General features: G+C 41.0%; 1 protein-coding gene across 1 annotated transcript in view; it reads right to left on the bottom strand.

The window, feature by feature from the left end:
• The window catches only part of LOC111217025 (reticulon-4 receptor-like 1), a 79,101-nt gene that overhangs the window by 1,463 nt on the left and 50,516 nt on the right, over nt 1-27,122 (bottom strand). The window contains exon 2 of the mRNA XM_022738708.1: nt 395-849. Within this exon, the coding sequence (XP_022594429.1) occupies nt 395-849 (455 nt within the window). The remainder of the gene's footprint in view (nt 1-394; nt 850-27,122) is intronic.

Consider the following 27,122-nt stretch of genomic DNA (forward strand, 5'->3'; position numbering starts at 1 on the left):
ACAATGTTGTAGCTGTAACCTTCACCCCACTCACTCAGTGTTAGTACCAATCTATTTTCCCATCAACAATAATGAGATCCTTTCCATATAGTAAAACCATTTCTTTTCATAAACCCACCATGTGATTAATGAAATCACATAGGCTAGCCTGGATTTCAATTCCTGTATGTTTTCCTCCAGTGATTGACCACACAAGCTACACTGTGGGCTACTTACTGTGTGGGAGGCTTTGTGGTATTTTCCCTGCACTCAGGATAACAGCTAGTATTTGATCAGTGTCCAGTTCATAGATAGTAAGTGCTGAGCCAAGCTGATGGACAGATTACACCATAATGCGATTGTGGCTGCAGATGCACTATACAGTAGAGATAAAAGGCGGCTGTTATCCATGTACCTGTAGGTAGAGATACTGGAGATTATGGAGGCCTGCAAAGATCCCTGGAGGCAGGCTGATCAGGCCACAGTGGTATAGGTGCAGGGCATGTAGCCGACCCAGGCCCACGAAGGTGTCTGAAGCGATGGCCTTCAGGTGCCGGTTGTCCCCTAGGTCGAGCTCCTCCAGGCGGTCGAAGCCGTGAAACGTGGATGGTTGTATGTAGGAAATGTTGTTGGAGTAAAGCCACAACATGGTGGTGGTGGGTGAGAAGTGGCCACGAAGCAGCCTCTGGATCTTGTTGTTCTGCAAGAAGACGCGCTCGCTCTGGGCGGGGATGCCCTCGGGCACGGCATGGAAGTTGTGGGCCTGGCAGGAGACGGTGCTAGGTGAAGTGTAGCAGATGCAGTGGCGAGGGCAGGGCAGAGAGAGATCTAGGCCACACAGCACCAACAGTAACTCCACCCCACCGTAACCTGAGAGAGGAGACGTGACAAAGAGATGGAAACTAAAGGAGCGAGAGAGAGAGAGAGAGAGAGAGAGACGACCAGAATTAATTGAATTCATACAGCACGACTGTTATCAGACGCATCTTGAATGAAACACTCATTGCTCTCAGTTTACAAGGACAACAATAGGCATGGTTCAGTGCAGACAAATTACAACGCTGACACAAATCTGTTACAAACACACACGTACGCACACAGACATTCACATATTGTTTCATGAGCCCATCCTTCTTACATATTTTTAAATCATCCTCAAACTGTTTACCCCTAACCTTGCCTTCCCATGACTGTTATCTTCATCTTAAATGGTTTCCAAACCTGAAATCTAAACTCAGGGGATCGTTTTTTCACGTTTTGCAAAAACCTTGAAAATCCTTAATACCAAGAGGGCCCCCTCACCACCACAAACACACATAAAAAAACACTACTCAGGTACACAAACATGTTTTGGAGCAGAGCGTGTGCGGTCTTGTGTTTTTTATTGTGCGATAGTATGATTGTCACAAAGATATGCACATTTTTATTCATGCGTTCCTTGGACCAATCCCGATGATACAGCACAGACACACACACACACACACATCGTATCATGTACCGCGCAGTGTTATATCCTTTGCTTATCCTCTAAAGGCGACAGAAAATCGATGTTTCTCCTGCTTACAAGTGAACACACATCACACCTGTAATACATTCCCACAATAAGGGAAACGGAGAAAGAGGGATATAAGGAGAAAGAGAAGGTGGAGGATGAAGCGGGAATCATCTGCAGCATGTCTGTGAAGTGGATATTACTTTTTGTTTTCAGATCCCCCTCATCTCACTCCTTAGTTATTAGATTTTTTTTTCTTGCCTTGGATCATTCTAGTGTTTGATGTATTGTGGGGTCGGGGGAAAAGAAGGGGTAAAGGAAAAACTGACGAGGGTGGAGAGACATGCTGATCCAAGGAGTAATTTCAGAACAGGGGGGGGGGGGTTAATACAGTATGAACATCATGTGCTGAAAGTGTCCACCCTGTGTGTGTGTGTGTGTGTGTGTGTGTGTGTATGGGCACGCACGCGCACAGTGGACAGATGTGATGGACAGATGTCGGGTTGACCATGACACCGCTGCTCTGTAAAGAACAACATGTTCTGAAATGTCGGCAGAGGACAGAGCAGTATTATCCTGTGTGGTACACATGTGTCCCTATAGCTCTGCTATAACACTTGTGTAACCAACACACAGGTAACATGCCGCATGTGTTTGTGTGTACTTGTCAGCATGTGTCTCTATATATGTGACATTTTATCTCAGACATATTGTAAGAAAGGGGCCTGTTGTAGTTGACGAGGCTGACCTTTAAAAACAACAAAAAAAAACATACAGCTGCTGTCATCATGGCAGCCCATCTGCTGTCCTGTGGTACCAACAACAAATCAATACTCTTCAATCTTAAAATTTCCTATGAATATATAACATTTTCAAATTTGGATGTTTGAGCAATAACTGCTTAATTATTTTTACTATTTAATGGTGAATAATATGCACAATGTATCATAAGTTTATGAAATATAGAAATATTATTTTTATGCTGTATCATTTCTGTTAGCAGCCTAGATTTAACTTTTTAGCTATTTGTAAGTTTTGCTATTGCTTCACAGCCAACATTAGCATATGCAGCTGTTTGCTAGAAGAAAATGTTGCGAGTTCAGCATCAAAGTTAATTATTTTACTCACCAAGAGCTAGGAGTGAAGGCAATACCAATGTTAACTCTTGTTTCTGTCAGGTGTTTTCTTCTACTGAAGTTAGCACACTAACCAGCTATCCTCGGCCCGTATCAGCCCATCTTGTTCTGATAGCGACTCACTATAACCTCTAATCTGTGCTGAAGTCGTAGCGGTGCTCAGAGGGTGTTATTATAAGGTCTTGTATTATACAGACAACGGTGGCTGAAGCACTTCGTCCAGCGACAATCACCCCCACCCACCACTGGCAAGAAACCATGTTCAGCGGCAGAGAACACTAACAAATAACCCCTTGAAGAAATGAATATGTGTTAGCCAAGCTAGCAGAATGTCTCTGTGACCGGCCATACGGGCCAGGCAGTCAGTCCACCACTTTGGTCCAGACTGAAACAGCTCAACAACTGCCTCAGAGATTGCCATGAGATTTTTGTACAGACATTCATGTGGTTTGAAACAGATATTCATGTAGCCCACAGGATGAATTACTATGCTGATGCCCTCTCTTTTCATGTAGCGCCAGCATCAGGTCAATATTTGAATTTGTACAGTACAGGTACCAAGTACCTGCAAAATGACTGACGTTTCCATCAGCCTCAACTGTATATTTTTCTTTAGCATGATAACATTTGCAAATTAGCGCTAAAATGCTAAACTAAGATGGTGAACATGGTAAGCATACCTGCTAAACATCAGCTGCTAGCATGACTTGTAGTTTTACTTAATTTGTTATCGACAACTGGATGTGCGAATACCCTCATCAAGAAAATAAGAAAAATCTAGACAATGAAAATTTAATTTCAAATGTACAAACTCAAATCCTCAACCAGATTCTGTTGGAGTAATATTCTTTAGACTGATAAATATAAGAACACTGTGATGAATAGATTCTTTATCTGCCACTGCTGTCAGGTCTTTGCAGTTGTATCATACTGTGAACAATTTTAACTGTCACATCAAATGGAAATGAAATGGAGCATCATTTTCTACACATTTCCCCTTCAGCTTGACAAGATATTTGGGTTTAAACGGTTTGTCCATATGACACGTGTTCATACAGGATGGGCTTACTGTTGGGTTGGAGGAGGGTTGAATAATTAATATTAAACAGTGATCAAGTCACATTTATTATTGATGTATATGCTGAAGATGCAGTCACCTTAGTAACCATTTTCTCTTTCTTCACCCTTCCTGTTCATTGAACTTTTATCTGCTTCTCAGTATTTTTTTTCTCAGTCTGCCTATAGGCTTGATCGGACGTTGTTGGTATGAGCTGTAACATGCAGTGTGTATTCAGTCCCTTGGGGTATCAAATGATTTTATCTCTGTATCTCTGTTCTTCCCTCCTCTTCTCTGCTCCTCTGCTTTATCTGTCCATCTGTGTTGCCCTTTTGCTTCATGCTTCTCTGCCTCCTTTCTCCGCAACGTTTACATTTTCCTTCCTCCACAGCTTTATCATGCACTGCTCTGCCCCGCCTGCTGTGTCTGTTAATTAGGTATAAAGCTGCTATTTGCTACGTTGCGTAACTGAGTGTGTAAAACTGTGTGCTCTATGTGCATGTCTATATGTATCTGTGACTGTGTCTTAGTGAGAATCAATTTATCACTCAAATTTTACTTTATGCTTTAAGCTTATATACTTTGTTGTAAAAATAGACTAGACAGTGACATTTAGCTTTAAAGTCTGTATCTCTAAGTGTGTATCTCTGTCAAGTCGACTCTACACCTGAGTAGAAAAGGTTCATCACAGTTTCATTTGTTCAAGCCTCAAATGAAACACAAATCACAAGTGTGTGTGTGTGTGTGTGTGTGTGTGTGTGTGTGTGTGTGTGTGTGTGTGTGTGTGTGTGTGTGTGTGTGTGTGTGTGTGTGTGTGTGTGTGTGTTCTCAGTTAACAATGTTAAACTCAACCGTGGGATGTTCCCACTGGTCCCATTAATTTATTTTACCTTCAAACAGTCTTCAGCACAAGTCTGCTTGACACGTACTTGTGATATTGCTTCTAGTGTTAGTTTGCATTTCCAATTGCTTCTGCTTCCTCGTTGCCTTCTGTTTACCCCTGCAGTCTTTCATTTTTTATTTCTTTTTGTATTTTCCTCATCATCACTTTATGACTTCCTTCTTCATCCCCTTTGCACCTTTCATTATTTCCAATTATATCCTCTATTCTTTTTACAATATAATATGTACATATGCGTTTGAAAAAAAAAAAAAAGAAAAAAGGAATGTCTGTGGGTGTGTATGTTTGAGCCCATCTGAGAAAATTGTGTGCAGATTTTTGTACATCTCTGCTTTCAGACGAACTGTGGGTGTTAAAAGTTTACAGATTGAGAGATGGAAGTGATGTTACTAGATGGAAAAGCTGCTGACTGCCATATGGCTCCGACACTGGGGGCAGTAAATCTCCTACCAGCATTCAGTTGTTCAGACATTTTATTTGTTTATCATTCGCCTCATAGAATATGGAATTATCTCTGTTCATTGATAGTGTTAGTCTGCTTTTGATAGTAAGGCTGCAAAGGAGAAAAAAAGGTTTGTGATTCAATTTTTCAATAGGATTAGTATTCAGATTATGCATGAGCTGTTTGTGCATGCACTGTTTTCAGCCCCAGTGAGGGAGAATCACCAATCAACAAAAAAAAATCTTGATACCTTGTTTCCAAAAACATGTTTTCAAACATCTTAACTCCAAGTCAGCACATCCTTGGATTTACTCCTGCAGATTTTTGACTGCCTTCAGGGCTGCAGCTCTAGCGCAGCTTCGAATACATAAATAGATAACTAATTGCAAATCAGCAATTAGCCGAAGCATCAAGCTGGCTTTAAGCCAAGCCTCAAACTTGTAACAACTCCCAGTTAGAAGCGTCAAGGTACATAAAAATCTGTTTCGCCGGTGATTCTTCATGACACGTTTCCCAATGTTCGGCAGCTAAACAGGAAAATGAATCAGGGTTAGTTTTCATTAGAGCGATGTGTGCCTGGTGTGCATCTCTGGTGTAATGTTTTGAAGCTCATTTGATAACTAACACATTAAAATTGTTATAGCGACATATTTTATTTTTTTAATTTTTGCTGTCCAGGTGCTGTTGAACAAAGATGGAGAGCTGTAACGTGGACCGCTGCTTCATCATCTTGTGTTTGCTAAATCATTTGTAAATTTGATTACTTGATCATGGGAAAAGCAAGAAAGGGAGCAATCAAAGGAAAGAAACACTCCATTGCCCATGAATTAAAGGCCTAAACATAAAAATAATGCTCACAGTATGTATGTGTATGTATATATGTATATATATATATATATATATATATATATATATATAATATACATATTCCAGTTCATTTGGCTCAGGCACTGCACCTTGAAAACCCTTTGTGACCACATGCTGTGTATAAATACAATTAGTTTTTCAAATTCATTGAGTTTCAGTCTTTTATGTGTTAATTCACATGTTCATACCGCGATGATGATGAATATATATGATAATATATATGTATAGCAATACAAACACACGCCTATAAATATATAATTACAGTATATAAGTATGTGGACATTACAGCATGTAACTTTAATATGCTGGTACGTCACTGTAGCTCAGTGTCATTGTTGCCCACTCTCCCTCATTTTTTGTTGTTTCTCCACTGTCTGTAATAGAGGCTTAGTTCCAATTCATTCCATAGGTGTTGTGAGGGTCAGAGGTCAGAGGTCAGGGGTCCGTGCAGGCATTCAGGTTCCTTTTCAAGTTGGTATTGTGATGTTGAAACCAGAAAAGGCCTTCCTCAAACTAAAATCAAAAATCATTATATACCTTATATCGTTGGTTTTCATTTTGACTTATTTATTTATTTATTTGGGTCAATAAAAGAGGGAAATTCAAGTTGTATTTATGTTTCCGTTATGATACCACCCCTACATTAGTGTTCTCAACTTCTGACGATGGTAACATAGTTTGACTTGTTATATATCTGTTAAGGCAGAGCTACAAATACTTCATAATGTCACTAGACTTCCAATGACCAGAAGCAGTTAACCAGCTGTGGGGCTGTTGTTGTTAGCTGTTCTGTTTTGCTCTCAGTCTCACCTGCATGTAGCTGCATGGCTGTGCCTGGACTCTGCATGTTGGTGACTTAGTCGTCACATGAATCAAAGAGTAACATATGGATTGCTGAGGTTACAGAGAAAAGCTGTTGCTGTGAGTTTTCAGTCTGGCTGTGTGCCATCATCACAACTGGACCTATGAAAGAGAGACAGCTAATGCTAGCTAGGCCTTCTCCTCACTCTAATGCACGTCAGACGCAACACTGAGTTGTGTGAGAGCTGCCGATGACTCAGCATGTGTTGTAATAACATGAACCAAAATTTAAGTCTAGTGGGAATGAGTGCTAATGTTAGAAAGCTCAGCTAACTAGCTTTCAGTTTCTGAGTGAAATACAGGCTTGATAGCACAATGGTTCCTTCCAGATTAATTAATTCCTAATTGATTAATTACTAATGATACCTAATCAGTGATATATAGGACATGGTTGTCTGATATACCACAAAAGTTTCAAAAACAAAAAACAGTTTTATCCTTTTGATTTTAAAAATGGAAGTGTCATTTTACTTTATACAAGTAAAATACAATATTATATGGAGAGGAGTGTCTACATACTTTTGACAATATCATGTTCATTCTCGCGTTTGAAGAAAGTGATGGAGCATTGTTCACAGTCAAAGATGTTTTGCTATTCAAATATCAGCTTGATTGGATCATAATTACATGGGTGATGATGTCCTTTTGTCCTCTGGGTTAGTATACATGTGTGGCTTTCACTTTTTCCAGTAATTGTCCTTTTCAGCAAGTGATGCCTTATTAATCAAACGTCTCTCCCTCTCTCTCTCTCTCTTGCTCTCACTGTGTCTGTGTCCGTTTCCCTGCTGGTTGTTTGTCTAAATTCTCATCTTAGCTTCCTGGGTTAGATATTTGCTGAAAGCTTCATCACGCACAGCCAGGGTTCAATTACAAGAGCCGTCTCCCTCCTCTGTCTCTCCGCCATCCCTACACACCAGTCTAAATGAGCTCACAACAACACACACAGGAAAGAAACCAAAAAAAAAAACCACACATACACAGGCACATACACATGCTGCTTGTCAGGCCGTCGTCATAACTGCCTCTCAACTACAACCTGGCATTTGTTGGAGACCCCCGCCACTCACCCTGGCAACACACAAGGAGAAGGTAACAGAGCAGGGAATGTAAGTGAAGGAGGGAAAAGGAGAAGAGAGGAGGGGAGCCAGTGAGGGGAGGAATGGGCAATATCATACTCAAAGGGAATGAGGAGCTCTTAAAACATGAAAGCAGAGGCAAGGGGAGAGAGCCACAGCATGGCGGGGGTGGGAGGGAAAGGGAGCAGAGCGAGTGAGACTGGCTAAAAAAAGGATGATGGAGATGACAGGGATCTACTGTGAAGCGTAGACCATTATATAGGTAGAGGTTTAAGTGTCTGTCTGCTCTGCACAGAAAACAACTGTGACTTCCGATGAATCGGCAACTAATTCTGTGACCTGCGAGGTGAGTCACATAAACACTTGCAAATTCATTACACATAACACACTGGCATACTCACTTGCAAAGAGAAAACATTTAGTCACACTGAAATGCTTGTATTCTGTTGGGCATACAGGTGTGCGTGCGCACACACACACACACACACAGAGAGACAGAGACAATTAACCCAAATTAAGCAGCAGTGTCAGAATTTAACCATAAAAAATTCAAAAAGCAAGAGCAAACCAGAGAGTAAAGAAGAGAGAAATACGATTTGATTGTGTAAAAGTGGCGAGGAGGCACAGAGAGTGAGACACGGGTGCAGGAGGGACGACCGGATAGCTCAGACACTCAATATAGATGCTGCTCCCCTCTTGTTGGTGGTTGATTTAGCTTAGCATAATCCCAAAGATCATTTAGCTGTTGCTCATTCAAATGGTGATAAATCTCTGGCAGAGTTAATGAGAGATTTAAATGGCGTCATTGCCTCAAAGACACAGCTGAAATATCTCTGCACTATATAATCCTCCCCTCTCATGTAATATAGTACATAACCATTACATCCATCTTCATATTGGAGACAAATCAGGTCAATACAGCCGGCTCTGCACCGCTGATTCACTGTGGCCTAGGAATTACTATTTTGTACTCTTGAAAGTTTCTGTTATTTAAAGTCTCACTTCTGTGACCCCAAACAAAAGAAATCAAACAAAGCTTACAAGTAAATGGCAGGCTGACTGGGCAGAGTAGGAGTTACAGTCTTGACAGACAAGATAGCAGCTTTATCCCTGTCTTGATCCTTGGTCCTGACTGTTTGCAGAGCAGTTGGGGTAGTAATGCTTCGGATTTGGCTTGAAGAACAAAAGACCCAGCAGACCCAACAAGAGTTTACGCATCCAAATCTATGAGAATACTCCTGTTTCTGTGGTTTCTGTGTCTTCATTGTGCAATCTGGGACAAGCCCTACAATAGTTTTTGCTTTCCTCAAGTAAATGAATGGAGACCTTGTTGAGGAGAAGTGTTTTCTCTTGTAATTGTTGAAACAGTTAATCAATAAGTCAACAGAAATTGATCAGCAACAAGTTTGACAACTGATTAATTGTAGTAAAGTAATGTTCAAACAAAAATGACAATTTAAGACATGGCATCGGGCCGTAGGAAACTGTAATGGTCGTTTTTTGTTTTATTAAACAATTAATAGAACGCCGTAAGTTTTAATTGAATTGGATGCTCCAGACAGCTGATGTTTCTCTCCACTATGAAAATGAAAAACTTCTCTATATTATTAGAACATCCTTGATTTTAGAGTAGAGTTACTCAACAAACTGATGTCATCCTTTCTCGACTACCTCCATGTTTGGTTTCCATCTATCTTCTAGGCTGCAGTTTTGTGAAAACATAATTACAGAATGCAAGTGTTTTCAACAGCTGGCTCTCAAACTTTTGATATCGATGTGTCCTTGAACACACCCCCAACTTCAGTTTTCAGAACCGTGCTTGCTTTCAAATATGCAGTGTCAAATAAATGGTAAAAAGTGTTCACTGTGAAGGACTGCCCATGTTCGGCAAACTAATGTTCATACAGATGCATGTACATCACTGACTGCCATCAGAGTGGAGTCTAAAAACTTACAACGTGGCACAGTGTGGAAAATGGCCATTATTAATCCACCAGTTTTAGTCTTTTTAATTTTGTGTTATAATAAGAAACTGCAGACTCTTTAACCTCAGGATCTCCAGCACAGCGGTGTTGACTACCTTTGCCCAGCAGGGAAGCAAAGTGCTTAAAGTTGAAAGAAAAATCAATGTTCATTATCATGAGGCACTTTAAGTGGTACCTCGGCTGTTTAACAAATCCGAGACGGTCTGCTTGAAAGCTATTTTTCAGGGTATCTAGGTATCTTATAATTAGCGCCGGTCCTGTGTGGTCTATTTTCCACTGCCTGACACTCTCAGTGGTCTGATTCTCTGCTGCGGCCCCCCTCAGTCCCTGGGTCGGCGTTGTGACATCTGTTCAGCACACAACATACTGGCCCATTAGAAAATACACACACTCTACTCTGATAAGGGTGACCGCATACATGTCTGACTGTCTGTGTGTGTGTGTGTGTGTGTGTGTGCGTGCGCGCATGAGACAGAGACAGAGAGGCAGAGACACAGAGAGAAAACGCAAAAATAACCTCTACCCTCTTTGCATGCCGTAATTGGGTCATTTGAAAGGCTAAGCTTATCTCAACACTAATCAAGCTCTAATTATACTCAGAAAAACTTTGCCCACCCCTCCCTCTCATAATGCACACACACTCTCCACATGCATAATCAGATGATGCAGGTCACAGCTTTCCCTATTTAACTCGTGCCTATTAGCGGAGGAGAGATGTGAGCGGGCATACAGTGCCGCTGCTCCTGCTCTCAGTGTCGCCCTGCCTCACTGAGACCACAGAGATAACACAGTCTGACAGGGTGACATGTGTCAATGAGAAATAAGGGCCATGTTCAGACTTCGATGAGGAGGTGTGGCACCTCCTCCTCAGGCATCAAAGACTAATGAATTCAGGCATGTGAGGACACAGGAGGCTGAGACCCACGCACTTTTTAATTGACACAGAAGCACAATGTGAGCTGTACTTAGGAAGCATTATTTTGACAATAAAAGAAGTTAAAACTTGAAAACAAAAAAAGTACACAAAAGTCCAGGTGAAAATGATGGGTTTAAGAATACCGTCTGCAGTGCAAAGAAAGCTAATCCCTGAATTATTAAGAGGTATCCTGGTGCACAGTCACTTTCTTATTTGCATTAACTTGCCATTTTCTATCACTTTGTATTACCAGAAATATTATCTGGGAATCTGAGCTGGTAGTATTGAAAGGGAACCCAATGTAAATTGTGGTGATTAGCTAAGCAAAGCATAAAACATAACGTTTGGTTGCACAGGAACATAAAATCTGGGTGAAAATTCTGCCTTTTACTGAAAATCTGCAAAAGAAAAAAGTAATTAAAAAAAGAGTGTACTGAAAACGATGAGAATTACACTTTTCCAAACAATAACACACAAGCTTGCAGGCATAAGTGTGGATGCAAAGTGACATGCATACACACACTAACCCCCAATGGAGCAAATACACACCAATCACAGGAATTTCACAGCTGACTGACCCTGATCTGGCAGAAGACATCTGTGTCTGCTGAGATGGTGTGTATGAGCGTGTGTGTGCAGTTTTAACATCTCTGTGCGTGTGTGTGCGTGCACATGGACACACTCCACAGCAGATGTGGCTGAGGTGTTGGTTGCCCTCCTGTGTTTTGCCATCACTGGATCTGGAACGCTCTTTGGCAGATATCCTCAGTGGAGAGTGGAAAGAAATGAGCCTGTCCGACAAGCCAATGAGAAGAGGAGAAGAAAGTGCAGTATAGGGGCGAGCTGGTTCTTCTCTTAATAGCTGTTTGTCCAATTCCCCCAGCATGAGGAAAATCTCTCTTCCTCTTCTTGTGACTAAATCATTCCCTGCTCTCTACACTGCAGGTATGAATCACCCTTTGTCACCCTCCTCCGCTCTCATCCCTGTTGTTGCTTTAGTTTCCCATCTGTCTCTATTACAAAGACTGTTAAAAGTACATCAGGACTTATTATTTCATAAATCTTTCATAGCAATGACTGTCTGTGCTCTTGCACATTGTTTCCACGGTATTTGTTTTTAGGGCTCTCAGAGCGAGAAATTTCCGTCATGCTCGGGGATTACACTTGTAAATCAGACACGCAGAGATTCAAGAGAAGAGAGGAGAAAAGAGGATGGAGGCAGAAGGCGAACGAGATGAAGGGTTGCAAATCCAAATATCCAGAATGACAAGTGAAGTGAACGTTTTCTGTGCAGTGAAATGTCCGAGGGATCATCTGTCACCGGGCTGTTTTATCCGATAACACGCTGTTACTGCACGCTCGCCTCTGACTGAGCCAATCACAGGCAGTCGTTGGGCATTTTTCAGCCTGATTGGCCAAAACAAGAAGGGGAGATCGGCATCAGTTCTCTCATTAAACAGGCTCCCCATGGAGAATGATTTTAAGCACTATAGAACTGTCAGCGCTTGATGTGATCAGTTTCATTCCCGAATGAGTTATCCAGCAGCTGACAAATGTGAGACCTACAGCAACAAAGTGATTAATGACTTGAGAGCACAACCACATACAGTAAACTGCGCTGGAACGAAATTGCAGGATCAGCCCCCTCCATCTACATCCAGACTGTCAAACTGAACTGTCTCTAATAGCTTTCCACTGACAGCAGTTCAACCGCTCACAAAACACCATTAACATGATATTAGTGTAAGAAAGTGCTACACTTTCCCCCCTCGGGCTGCTTTTTCTCATTGACATTTTTCACACCATGCCACAGGAGGAAAATACATTCAGGTGGAATGACAGAGAAATAGTGAGGAGGAGACATCAATCAGGAAACATGAGAAGGGCAGTGGAAGGGAGAGGAAGGATGTATGAGGGGAGAACAGGAGGAAGTGTCACAGCTTTCCTCCATCAACTAAAGAGAGATGGATGAAGCGCAGAGCGGATGTCGCTTAAACTCCCTCAATCAGTCATCGAATCTAACTAATCTGAAGGTTGCTGGTTAAACTCCGCCATCAGTCATGATGTTTGTCTTCTGTGAAGGTTAGACTCATCTGAAAATGTCTCATCCTGCTCTTCTTCTGTTTTCTAGTTTGTTATACTCATCCTCCTGTTCTGTTTATTTCATTGTCAGTCTGTTCCCCCTACCGTTTTGAAAATCCCGTTAAATATTTAATGATACTACACTCAAAATGTATATTGAGTATAAAATACTCCTGTGTACTCTCGACTATAAAATACTACATACATTTTCTCTGCGCCGTCAGGATTGGGGAAAAAAAAGTGGCTCTGTAAAGTTAGTCTGCTCCTCAGCAGAGGACGGCAGCTGTACAGCTTGGATTCACAGCAGTTACAATGGATTCCAGTGATGACTCAGTCGCAGGCTAAACTCTAAACATACCAAAACATTCACAGAACCCTTTCAAACCGCTGCTGCAGTACAATCGGCTTCTCTGCTGTTGAGCAAGATGCTCGGTATGTTCCAGACAGTCCTCGCTTTGGCACTGAATCACTAACTATACTACTTAACTTCACAGCTATGAGGTGGCAGTACAGAAGCAGAACCTTGAGCTTTATGTTGTTGCTCCATCTGACAATTTTTTGAACTTTCACAAAACAACAAAATCCCACAAGCAAACCCATTTCATGCAGCAATCATCCTCGAGTGTAGTTTTTTTCTTCTCGACAGGATCTCTCTTTTTTTTTTTTTTCATTTTCTACGTCATAAACTACTTCAGATAATTTGTATGTGTCACTCCGCTCAGTCACTTTAAGGTTTTTCAGCTGTGAGTGTGCAAAACTGGGAAAGTATTTGCAATTTTTAGTATTTTCTGTTTTACTCCTGATCTCAATAGTGAATTTTGCACCCAGTCAAGGACAGTTAAAAATAGCTAGAGACACAGTGGCACCAATGTGTTTGGAAATCTGATATATCTAAAAATAACTCAAGATTCTCTCTGTAAATAACTCCTCTGTAGTCAGAGGGATTAAAAAAACACAACATTAGTCATTCTGTGGTGTAAGAATAGATTCACAGAAACAGCAGTGAGAGTTTTAAAGTGGACATTGTTCTTGGAGCTGCAGGAAGCAGTTTTAATTATCAGTTAAACGATTATTCTCTCTGTTTGTTTGTTTAGTCTCGAAAATGTCAAACAAAATGTCAACACAGATTCTCATTTGAGGATAAGAGTCCTCTTGGCATGTTTTTGATTTGTTTAAGTGATTTGAAACGATCAAGACACAGTGAAGCTGAAAGCTTAGAGTCGCACTGATGGAGCGTCTGAATGGGTGCACACCAGAAATGATCTGGCATGGCATCAGTTCGCATAATTCAGGCTATGCTTAAGATTTCTTGACAGTTTCTATTCTCACACCCAGCCACCATCATTTAGTCCCTCCGTTTTTCTATTTTCAACTTTTCACTCTTTAGTTATTACCAGTTGCTGTTTTCATTGATATTAAAGGACCAGGATCTGAAAATAAGAAATGTTCTCTTAGAATCGCTCATACNTTATTACCAGTTGCTGTTTTCATTGATATTAAAGGACCAGCGTGTATGATTTAGGGGGATCCATGGGCAGAAATGGAAAATAATATTCATAGTTATGTTTTCATAAATGTACAATCATCTGAAAATAAGAAATGTTCTCTTAGAATCGCTCATATCTACATATGGAGCAGGTCCTCTTCCATGAAGCCTGCCATTTTGCACCAGCATGTTTCTACAGTGGCCCAGAACAGACAAATCAAACACTCCCGAGAGGGCCTTTAGCATTTTTACGTTGCCTCAGGGCCACCGCAGGTTATCCTACTGCAACCTCAGCATGAGATGCCACTAAATTCTGCACATCTTTAATTTAATGTTGTCATAAATGCAGTGGTTTGTTTTATGCTGCGAGTTTGCACGGCTGTCAATGGGGAAAAAAAACAGAAAAAGTAATTATTTATCTTTTTTTTTCCTTCAGTCTTTTCACTCTAAGGGTCTTACCTTTTCTGTCCACATGCTCCCTTACTGTCCCTCTCTACTTTTTATTTCTCTTCTTTTGTTGTTCAGTTCATGGCCACTATTTGTTTTGGTAGAAAACAGTTTGAATGAAATGAGTTTACAGGGAAGTCTGTGGATTATTCAGGGTCACTTGGAACGCTGTTTCTGGAAAGACGTGTCACCGTTGTCATTTTCCAGTGCTTTAAACATCACAAAAAGAAATTTGATTTGACTTCCATTGTGCTGGTGTGGCAGCAGAGATTTCAGAGATGGATATATCAAAGCCTTGGCAAATACAACTAAAACTATCTGCCTGGCCCACAAGGGGCAAAATGAGAAAATATTTTGTCTGATCTGGGTGAAATAAGTCTTTAAAGTGAAGGTTAGTGTTGGGTCATGGCTGGGTGGTTCTACCAAGTCTAATTTGTCCACATATTGACAGGAAGTGCTGCCTAAACTCAGGGTAACTTTATTTTTTTGCTTTTCTTTAATCCACAAATAATTACATCTCTTTTTAGACACGCGCACACATACACACATGAATGCACACACACACACACACACACACACACAGGGCCATGGCTTCTTCAACAAAAGACATCTTCGTGATGTGGGATTTCGAATGAAACTGAAACATTTTGTTGGAGACGGTGTGACTCTACTCCCTCCCTCACCTGAGCCCAGTTAACTAAGAGAGAAGCGCACCCACAGTGCTGTTGCGTCCCTGATCTTTTCTTTTGAGCAGAGGGCAACAGAACTCATTACAAACTCCAGAAACGTTTTGATTTTCTTCTTCAAGGCCACACACGTTGTACACAAACACACCTCTAAACACACGCAAAAAAAACAAAAAACAAAACCCCACAGAAAAGCAAACACTTGCATTCATGGGCACACACGAATGAGCACATCCACACTCAAGTACATACATCACTACATTGGAGTCTAATAGCTGCAAACACAAGAACCATGCGTGAAGACGCACTTTATACATCACACCAGAAACTCACACACAAATACACACACCAGCTGGAAATGAAATTTTGAATGCACATCTCCAACTCCATCCTTCCCAGCTCAATACGTCCGTCCACTCAAGCCACCTTCACCTTGACTACATAATCCTCTCAATTTTCACCCATTTTGTACCTCCTTCCTCTGACCCCTCTTTTTCACTCTGTTTCCACTTTCCACTTTTCGTTCTCCTTCTCTTCTTCCTCCTCGTCTTCCCCCACTCTGCTCCACCTACATGAGTCTGAGTTCAGGTTGACCCGTGTGTGAGGATGTGACTCTGAATACTGATGCTTCATTTGTGAAATTCTGCATTTAGGGATTTTTTTTTTTTTTTTGTTGTTTTTTTTTTTGCTAAACTGGAATGTGTGTGTGTGTGTGTGTGTGTGTGTGTGTGTGTGTGTGTGTTTGTGTTTGTGTGTGTGTGTGCGTGCGTGCATGTACTGCTGTATCTCTTCTTGTTTGGCACCTGTTTTCAGTTGGCAAACAGCAAAACGCTGCATCACGGCTTCAGTTGGTTAAACCCCTCCTGCCCCCCCCTGCTCTCCATGATCACCTGTACTGTTTTAATCAGAGTCAGGTTTATTGCCAAGTAGGTTTTCACATACGAGGAATTTGCTTTGGTCTTTTGGTACAAAACAGTAAACATGGTAAAGAGGAAAAAATATAAAGCAAAGCAAAAGCAATACATCTCAACTCACGATGTGTAGTTGTTCTCATAAATACCACCTACTTACCACTAAATGTCAATCAAATCTGTATATTATGATTGCAAATGAATGACAACAGCTGCGCCGTGTAATCAGCTATATTGACATTTAAAAGGAGCGATGACAGAGAAGGTTAGAGGCAACAGAAAATTGGCTTTTTTAACTTTCCTGCCACACAGGCCCCAACCAGACACCATCATCAAAATTGAAGGCTTCTGTTTCCTCGTCCAAACAGAAACAAGAGGCCCATCCAACCACTCTGGAGGCGCTCAGTGTGAACGATTAGTTGACTAATCAATTAATGGGTTGACGGAAATTTAATTGCCGACTGTTTTGTCAATCGATAAAGTATTTCAGTCATTTTCGAAGTAAACGGAACATTTTTGGTTTCTCAGATGTGAGGATTTGTCCCTTTTTGTCATGTGTGTTTGCAAACAGAAGAATTCTGGGTTTTATACAGCTGGTTGGACAAAACAAGCTATTAGTCTGTCTCGCCTTAGACTCTGGGAAATTAAAATTGACATTTTTTCACAATTTTCTGACATTTTATAGAAAAAAAACAATTCATTGAGAAAATAATAGTTCTATAAATCAATAATAAAAATTATTGTTAGTCTCTCTTGTTGTGTGGACAACAGCTGCTTTGTGATATTACAAAAAGGAAACATTTATTTGAACATCTTGGCTTATTGATAAATGAAAAAACATTCTTGTATTTCTCAAAGTATGGTGTCTGAAGAAAGAGTTCAGTTTTGATACTGAAACTTTGGTACCGTACTGAAAAATTTCATAACAATATCAATATAAAAACAATATCCTGAGAATAAAAAGCTAATGTAGATGTTTGTGTGTATGTATATGTGAGCGTATGAGCGAGATGGAGATGGAAAGAGAGAGAAAGCTGCTTGACATTTTCCCTCCAACTAGCAGCGAGCTGGTGGGCAACACCAGTAGCACGAGTCTGTGTGTGTTTATGTGTGTGCTTTTGCATTTTACAAATGCCACTTTCTACTGCCAGCTTATGACAGCCCTGAAGACAGACACACACACACACACACACACACACACACACACACACACACACACACACACACACACACACACACACACAGAGGGCTGTTACAGTTATTCTCTGCTGCAGGGTTTTGCATAATGGTAAAGTGTCTCACTGCACTGAGGTAAACTGTACACCAGCATCTCCCCCACCCCTTATATACACACACACACACAAACACACACACTCCACAATTCTCTCTCTCCCTTTATCTGTTTATCTGTCTTTCTTCAATTAGAGCCCATATGGAAGAAGGCCCCCAGCTCTCCATGTGCCCCTTTGAAGTGAAGTAGATTAAAAAAACAAACGTTTGGAAAACCATAAATGAGCACTTGCAGAGCTGAGAATAGGGGAGTGCACACATGCACGCACACACACGCACACACACACTCCCAGGAATACATTTGCTAACATGCACAGACTTAGACATAGTCACATATGTGAAACACACAGATCCCAGAGCAGATGTGGATAAATTCTTCATTATGCATCTAAATACACACACATAAATTCACAGTCACAGTCAATTCACAGCGTATTAATATTTGATTCTCTCTTCCATCTCACCTCCTGTTCCATAAATGTACAGTATGACGCGTGTGTTGACAGGCAGGTAGAAATAGAAAAAAATACTAAAAGTGAGGGTCAGTCCAAAGTTATGCTGCATTCAGGAAAAAGCATTCCCCGCTGAATGTTGAGCAGGTTTGGGAAATTGGATTTTGAAGCCATTTTGTCCACTTCTTTAACTCCATAGATTTCTCTGCTCAATGTATTCACTGCACAGGGATTTCTTACCTGTAGCGCACTGCATTATCTGTCTCTCTCTGGTTGGCCTTTACAAAACATACACAGCGATTACATTCTGACTTTGCAAAATGTGCATAACACTACAGACACACTCATGTACGCACACACACTGCCACACAAGTGCACAAGCACAAACTTCCTGCTGTGTTCAGCTGGTATTTACATCCCATCCCATAAGGCCTCGGGATCGCCCTCACAACATTGGACAACTAAGTAATTAACAACAATGCTGCTCAGCTGGGAGCGGGAGACAAACCATATACACACATAAACAAGTATGCACATACACAGACCGACACAAATGTGCCCTGGCAGATAGGGCCAGACAAAAAAAATGTAGAGAAAATGATGCATAAACTGAAAACAGGCAGTCAATGACATCTCATCGTACAGGATAAATCCAGTTTGTTAAAACGTTTTGTTGTTTTTGATATAATTCCTATTGGCCTCGCTTAATTGTTGTTGCTACGCCCGTCAAGCCCTCTGTTCTTGCACTTCACATATGCAGTTTATAATAATGGTGGAGATTTACCACCCAAAATCTGCAATAATTTATTAAACAAATAGTCTTAGATTTTACACAAAAGTAAATACAAAAAGTTTTCCATTTGTTGCTCGATTTGAAACACTTTGTTGGCTAAAGTGAACTGATTTTATCGGCTGTAGCTATCGAGCATAAGCTAATGCTAACGCTGAAACTCTGGTGGTTTGTTCGTTCCAAACCAGGATTTTGTAAAAGGGGTCTTAAGTATGCACATAATGACTTCATACACGATGTAATGCTAAAAGACTGAAATTTAACAGACAGTTGGTGATCCATGTAGAAGGCCAGGGTAGAACTTTTTATAGAACAGTATTATCAATGAAAATAATCGAAATGTAATTTGTTCTAAGACAATCTTGCATGTTTTGAAACCTTACTATCATGTTTAGATTCATGCTTTAACGTTCATATTTTCAAACGGCATGCTTTACTTTTACATGAGAAAGGATTAGATGATGAGGAATAACATACATGTAACTTGGTGTAAATTTCCCAACACCAAATAAAAAGCAGGACAGAGCCTGCATGTTATTCTAAGCGCCGGGTTATGGTCTGTCAGAGCTAGTTTGTGTTACAAATCAGGAGTGTTGAACGGCCACACTGGAAGGCGGAGTGAAAAGTCAGCCATCACAGAGAGGGTGGTGTATGTGATATCATGTAAAAACAGAAATAACAACGCACATTTTTATAAAGTCTCTCCAGGAAGACACAGTGTTGAATTTGGCTGTGCACATGAAGAGTGACACAAATAGTTGTGTCACAAATGAAAAGAAAGCTGGAAGGAGATGTTCAAAGCCTGTGTACATTCTCACTTCTCACCTCACCTCAGTTGACCAATCACAACATGGATGGTCAGCTGTGCTATATGATGTATAATACAGTAGCCCCTTGGCTCCACACTAGAACAAGTTTTTTTTTTAATGTATATATGTAACCTCACATTATACTATACTGCATATAGCTAATGACATTCCCCTTGCCTGTAGAAATAACACCTGTAACTGCTGGAGGTGTAAACTAACGAGCAGTTGCTGAGACTTTAAAACGTGGCCCCAGCTCTAGAAAGTTTGTTTGACAGAGCCTCAGGTTTGTTAAACTCAACAACCAACAGTGAAAGGATTATCCAAACATCCACAGTTTATTTCTGGATCAACTTTGACCTACTGTACTTACGGTAGTTGTGTGCACTCTGTTTTGCTATATTATCAGGGATTATTTCAGACACTTTTGGTGAATACAGCATTATCATAATAACCAGTAGAAATGACAAAAAACTAAAAAGAAAGATAAGAGAAACCTTAGCTTTAATAAACAGGATACAGGAATCCTTTAAACTCCTGCAGGAAACAAAAAAGATGACAAAGAACAGACCTGAAAATGTTGGACTGAACTGCCAGAAAGCAGAAACCTTTTGCTTTTGTAAAAAGCGACCAGAAGACACCCCCACAGCTTCAAATTCAAGAGCAGCTTTTCTGTAACAACTCCTGTGATGAGACCGAGTCTGACATGAGTTCAGGAGCAGAGAGGAGAGTGTTTCCTCTTGTTTCTCCCTCGGTCTCCTGAGGTTAAACTATTTGTTTGTTGGGTTTTAGTGGCATCTGGTCAGACGGCCATCATGGAACAACCTGAACAGTGACAAGAAGGCGGGAAGGGACCTTTGGGGAATGCTCAGTGCATGTGTGGGCAAAGTGCATCTGCATGCATGTGTCATGTTGCAGACATTCGTGTGTGTGTGTGTGTGTGTGTGTGTGTGTGTGTGTGTGTGTGTGTGTGTGTGTGTGTGTGTGTGTGTGTGTCAGCAATCCTAGAGTCCAGTTCTGTTTTCTGACCTTCCATGTAATTAACTGCAGTCACCTGTCGGCTCAGGTGTAAATCAGACCCTCATTAGACTGCTTGAATGAAAACTACTTGACAGAATAGAAATCCAGAATGAGGGGATTTGGGGAACTCTGGTGCATATATTCCAACTGACACTGTAGAGCACTGAATCACACCCGCCTGCTGACAAGTCAGACTTCTGCTCGCTGACTACATTTACATGCACAAAAGAAACCGGGTTACTGTGAGAAATCAGTTTTGAGCGAAGACATCAGATGATGTGTTTACATGAACTCAGTTAGTCTCATTAATGCAAAAAACAAAATGTAGTAATCTGGTCAGTAATCAGATTACCTCCCTACCAACCAACGGCACTGCTGCCAAAGCAGTCCTTTCCCTGTCTGTGGTCTTTGTCCTGCAAACCGTCAAACTTTCAGAATCATCAAAAGATAGTTTACATGAATCTGGCTTCTCATAATAATAATAATAAGAATAATAAGAATAAGAATAAGAATAATTAATTTGCTCAATAATCAGGTTTATGCCATGATCTTTTTCTTGTTCTGAGCTCTGCTGATCTACTGAGAATGATATTTATGTGCCACATTTGATTATTAGCTATATTTTATATATATATATAAAACAGGATGGAAGCAAATTCTCAACAGAATGTTTTAGATGTTTGATTTTGTTGTATCGGAAAATGTTTCCCTGCTCATTATGAGATGTGATGCCTTGACCAGTTGAGCTCAAAGGCTTTTTTAAATACTACTGGCTATACATGCAGATGTTTACTTATTGTGCTATGTAAAAGAAGCTTTCAATGTTACATCGTCTTGTAATGCATTTACATAGGAAGCCTAAAAATCAAATATAGAGTAGCGTAGGTGCGATGCAGACATCCTTTACATCCTTGGCCGCTGCAGTGTTATTTGACACCTTAGCATAATGTCTTCCATTAAACCCACACTGCATATGTCTAACGTCTATTCCCCAGTGTAAGGTCGGTACGTAATGGTAGAGGTGTAATCAGATCTTATAGGTCCTTGTGTGACATTACAGTAGGGAGGGAACTCTCTGTCACCAACAAAACCATAGCCACTTTTTGTGAGATAAATTCAAGTATGAAGTATTTCTATATGGATTGGGGTAATTCTACAACTTCTACAACTTGTAGAATTACCATATAAAATAATGTTGAACATATCTAGAATATTATTAATATTAATAGAATAATCATATTAATATAATAATAACAACAACAGTAATACAAATAATATCACACACAATATTTTAAACTTAAGATCTTAGCCCTTGTCATCATCATGATGTGTGTGTTGTAGGAAGTGCACAGCTCCACACTAAGCAGAGCTGCTCCTCTGGATCCTAAAATACTGCACAATGGATTTTCTGCCCACAAGGCGGGATGGGCCTGAATGAATAGGAAATCTATAATGGATGACAAGTTGACCAAGTTCTGTCTCTGTCTGTCTTTCTCTTTCTCCATCTCTTTCTATCTTTCTTGTTCTCCCTCCCTTTGCTTTTTTCACATTCTGGTCTTATGTTCTGTGCTCCTCTCTCACTGTGACACCATGTCACTGCTTTGAGGCACATGTTCTGGAAGAAGACGGCGACTGCCATCCTCCCCTGAGCCTCTTAGCTGCCTTTGGAAGAGAGCCGCTTTACTTTACGGGCTCCTCAAATCTCCTGGAGACGTTCTCTCCTCTCTCTCTACTTCACAAAAAAGTCCGATTAGAGGACAAGGGATGTAAAACAGGGAGAGAGGAAAAAGGAGGAGGGAGGAGGGAGGAGGAAAAAAGACTGAAATAATGAAGTAAACACTCATAGGTTTTCACCCGAATGTAAGATGGCAAACTGTGTAAATGGGAAGAGACACTCTGGGGTGCAACATTTGGCACCTGTTTATGCTGTCTTGCACTTTGTTCTGCAAACAGCAGAGCACAGTGTCATTATACCGCAAACAATGGGTGAATCAATGCATTTGAAACACAGTGAATCATTCAGTGAGTGAGAGCTGTAACACAATGGTAAAAAAAAATCATTTATTATTGCCTCCACTCTTTGCAGTGGTGAAACAACTCCAATATAACTGCAAGAACAGATAAGTCAGAATCTGTCAGGTTTAAACTCGGTCATGTTTTTAGAATTTTTTTTGTTTATTACTTCATTCTTTCATTGTCGGTCATGAGCATTTGCACCTGTTATGAGACAGCAGCGCTGCATGATTGGCTGTGCTTGGCAGTGAGCAGGATGTAGACTGGTGCAGGTCCATGTTGTTTTGTCTACAGCAGCTGTGTTGGCTATCCATAAGCTCCTAAGCTGCCTTCCCTACTGCGCCACTCCCAGTGTTGCACAGACCTCCTGCTGTGTTCCTCTGGTAAGTTCATTGTACACATCAAAACGGAGTGCTGAGCATATTTCGACATGGAGAGAGCAGGAAATAATAGCTGGGCAAACATCTATAGCCTCTATCTGCTTTGTGTGTTGGTATTTGAGACTGAATCCACCTTGTTGTAGAGACAGAGACTGGAAAGAGGCAGGCAGAGGTGGAAAAGGCTTCATTCTTCACTGATCAGATTTGTGCTTCTTACTGGATTTAAATCCCAGTGTTGAACAAACATGCGTACATATTCTGGGAGGAGCCAGTTCAGTGACGGAGGGAGTGAGAGTAAAACACAAGTGAAGAAAGGAAAAGATAAGAAGAAGAAGATGATGAGACAATAGAGTGTGAAAGGAGTTTCAAAGAAACAACAGCTGCGATGATTTCTTTTTCCACATCAAGCTCTTCCCTGTTAGTGTAACGGGTGTGAAGGAGTCAGCTGGGATCCAAATTGCACGGTACTCTGGGACACACTCAGTTTTTCCATCACTCCTTCTCGGTTCAAAACATTGCTCACACTTTCACTTTCAGTGAAAACAATAGTCAGTAATTTTACAGTGAGGATCTAAGATTAGAAACTGTCATTGCCTTACTGTTATGGCCACTTTGGTTTAGATTGCTCTGTCCTCATCAGCCTTTCAGCTCTTAACCACATCACTAGTGTCTCGCTATCTCTCTCTCGCTATCTCTCTCTCTCTCTCTCACGCTATCTCTCTCAGTACCCTCTCAGGTACAGCAAACGCCTGCGAGGACATCAGCTGAAATATTTAACACTGCTCTCCCTGAATCCACACTCAGCGCGAGCGGCACTATGTTAGCAGCATTAACCGCACTCCAAACAGTGTTGATGTAATCTCCGCCGCACTGCGCTCACTACCCATAACTAATTGGCATCCTTCGGTTTACGAGGTCAAAACTTGATTTTAAACGAATTTGACTTTGTTTTCCAATTACTGTCGTGACTGGATAAGCTGAGACCAGGACGATGCAACAACGTATAATAACCCCCATTTGACACACAAGGAACATTCAAGCCAAATATATTCCGTTGAAAGCACATGCATTCTTTAGTGAAATGTAAACAAAAAAATGGAGGCACTTGTCACAGCTGGAGAGTGCTGCTGGATGAAAAAATAATGGGTTATTGGTTTGTTTTGCAGTCGTATACGGTGACAACTGAAATTGTTTTTTTTTCATGCCAAACAACATGGAAATGGCATTTCAACAATTGAATACTTTGCATGATAAATGTTTCTGATGACTGACAGGGTATTTTTGCAATCTGTTTAGAAATGGGACTGTAGGGTTTCTGTTATCATTGTGTATTTCTCCATTTACTGTTGCCATACCCCAAAGATGTCTCTCTGTGTAAAATCCTGAACACCATTAAGTTAATACCAAATCCCTGGCCTACAGATATTTTGTTTCATACTGTAGTACGCCCACTGCTATCCCCGCGTAGCCTTATAGGAAAATTCTTCACAAATAGCAGCTAGACCACTTATTAGCTCAGTATTTTTCTGATGTCTGAAGGTTTCCTCAAGCGAAGCGATCACGTGCGGAACGGGAATCTAAAAAGATGACCTTTGGTAACCCAAAGAAAAATACACATGACTCAGCCCAGACGAAACTACCCCACAGAGTCGTTACCACCGCTATTGAAATAAATCGGATACATGCACAAACTCAAGCAGAAGCACAAATATCAACACAAACTTACACGTTACACACCACCAGATAATTCTCTTTTTGGTTCCACTCATACATCTGCATTTGTTGACACCAGAACGTCAACACAGCAGATGCTGCAGTGTCACTTTATTCCTACATAAAGTATAAGATCCAGATATACAATTTAAGTCCCACTGACTTCACAAGAGTGTGTGTGTGCGCATGCGTGCGTGCGTGTGTGCACGTACTGCTGTTTGACTGACAGCTGAGGTAATTATAGTTCCACAGTGGCAGTAACCCTCGCGCAACCTCTCAGGGTGAGTCCTCGCACCCCAGCACTGACGAACCCCAGCACAGAGGCTAATGTCAAAACGTCCGTTTCCTCTGCTGAAAATATAACTCCTAAATGACCGGGGGAGTCGAGAGAGAGAGAGAAAGAGGGAGCGAGGAGGAGGAGGGAGAGGGAAGATTGAACTGACCAACCAGGAGGGGGAAAAAAAGTGATCAAAAGAGGAAGGAGTAGATGAAGATTACCAGGAAGAAAATTATTTAGGCCAGTGTAAAGAGGAAGGAGGGAGAGAGTGAGCGGTGGGTAAGGGTGACAACTACTGTGTGTTGCTGTGCTAGCAGGCACAGGACCAAAAATAAACCTGCAAGACTGAGCAGGGGTGAGAAGAGGCAACCATTTTTAATAGAGAGCGAGGAGGAAAAGAGAGAGCGAGGCTGAGGGGAAGGAGAAAATAGTAAGTGATTGAATGAGCAGGAGCAAAGTCAGTGTGGTAGAAAACAAGCAATGAAGAAGATATAACAGAGAAAGGAGGAAGAGCATGACTGGGTTGCGCCGGCTATTTGTAAATGCGTTTCTAAGTTTGTGTGTAAAACTCTTCCTAAGTTCTCAGAAGGTAGCTAGTGTTATTTTAGTGGTTTACAAAATCAAGTTACAGCATTAAAACTTAGAGCTACTCTAAAATCAGTATTTGTATATTAATAATGGATGAAATGTGTAATGTGAGAGGGGTTGTTTGTAGTGACCGACTCCCCTCAGATGAACTGCTGAGCTTGTTTCCAGCTGCAGCAGGCAATCGTTTTCAGAGAAAAAGCTCTGAGAAACCGACCTGCCCGGCGCCAAACAACAGATAAAGTTAGTGACTAGCTGGTGAACATAGTGGAACCTCAGCAGCTAATGAGTCAGACATTTCCCTCAGGAGTTGATGGAGACTGAAAACAGAGCTTAAAAAAAGTAAATGAAAACTCAGTTTGAGATAAATTATATTGTTGTTCCATTATGCGGTGATGCCAGTGTTGTGTTTACATTTTGCTCCGCTGCCAATTGGCCAAATAACGGATTAATGCTGCTTTAAGACCTTTAGTAATGTGTAAATTAGTTGGTAAAAGACTTTGTCGCACTTCCCAGTCAAAAGCTATCACCTGTGTAAACAGGAAGTCTCTTGCGCTGTAACACCTATCAAAATAAAAGTTTTAGGAGGCTACAGTAGCCAATATATATTAAAGTTACATAACATAAACATTGATTCTTAACAGTTTACCTGTGGCATATCCCCTGCTGTTTGTACGGCTGTTTAATGCTCCAATGGTTCACATGAGAGAGCAGGGACACGACAGGTATGGCTGTTTAGGTTGGAGGACATGTTGTGACAAATGGTGTTGTCCTGATGACAGGAGCACCACATCAGAAAATACTCATATGTTTGGGAAGACAATGACAAACGAGTTGCTTTGTTGTTAAGCTCGGAGGACTTGATTTGTGTGGGTTAAAACCTGTTTAATTTAGTCATGCTGTTAGTTTCCGATTGGTAGATACACTGTGCTTAAGTTTGAACTTATGAACAGCTGGTATAACCGTCTCTTTTTCTCTATTTTTGTTCCCTCGCCCTCCCCATCTCACCTCTCTCGCTCTGTTCCAGGTCTTCAAGAGTTTGATGAAATATTCATCTTTTCCTGACGTAGCCTTGCTCTCTTTCCCTCCCTTCTCTCTGCCTCGTCTGCTATAAAAATCCAAATCAGACTTTTTTTCCTTCCTCATCATGAGCCCATATGTGCATCCCCTCCTCTTCCATCACTCTTTCAATCGCTCCCTTCATCTCTTATGACTCTTGTCGTTCTCCTGTCATCTTTTTATCCAACTATGCTAAAATAATCTGGAATCTGTGGGTTTAGTCTGCGCAGCCGTCTGTACTGGAAGTGTTTAATGTGAAGGATCACAGAGCAGGGGATTATATAAGTTAATGTGATGTACAGAAACAGAGCAGCTCACAGGAGCACTGTTAGTTGGCTATCTGATATACAGCAGAGTGAAACATGCTCTGCTAAGCCTCACAGGACTCCGGTGATAGATGATAAGTAGAAAAA

The sequence above is a fragment of the Seriola dumerili genome, unplaced genomic scaffold (assembly GCF_002260705.1).
Source record: "Seriola dumerili isolate Sdu_G_001 unplaced genomic scaffold, Sdu_1.0 BDQW01000040.1, whole genome shotgun sequence".
Classification (NCBI taxonomy): domain Eukaryota; kingdom Metazoa; phylum Chordata; class Actinopteri; order Carangiformes; family Carangidae; genus Seriola; species Seriola dumerili.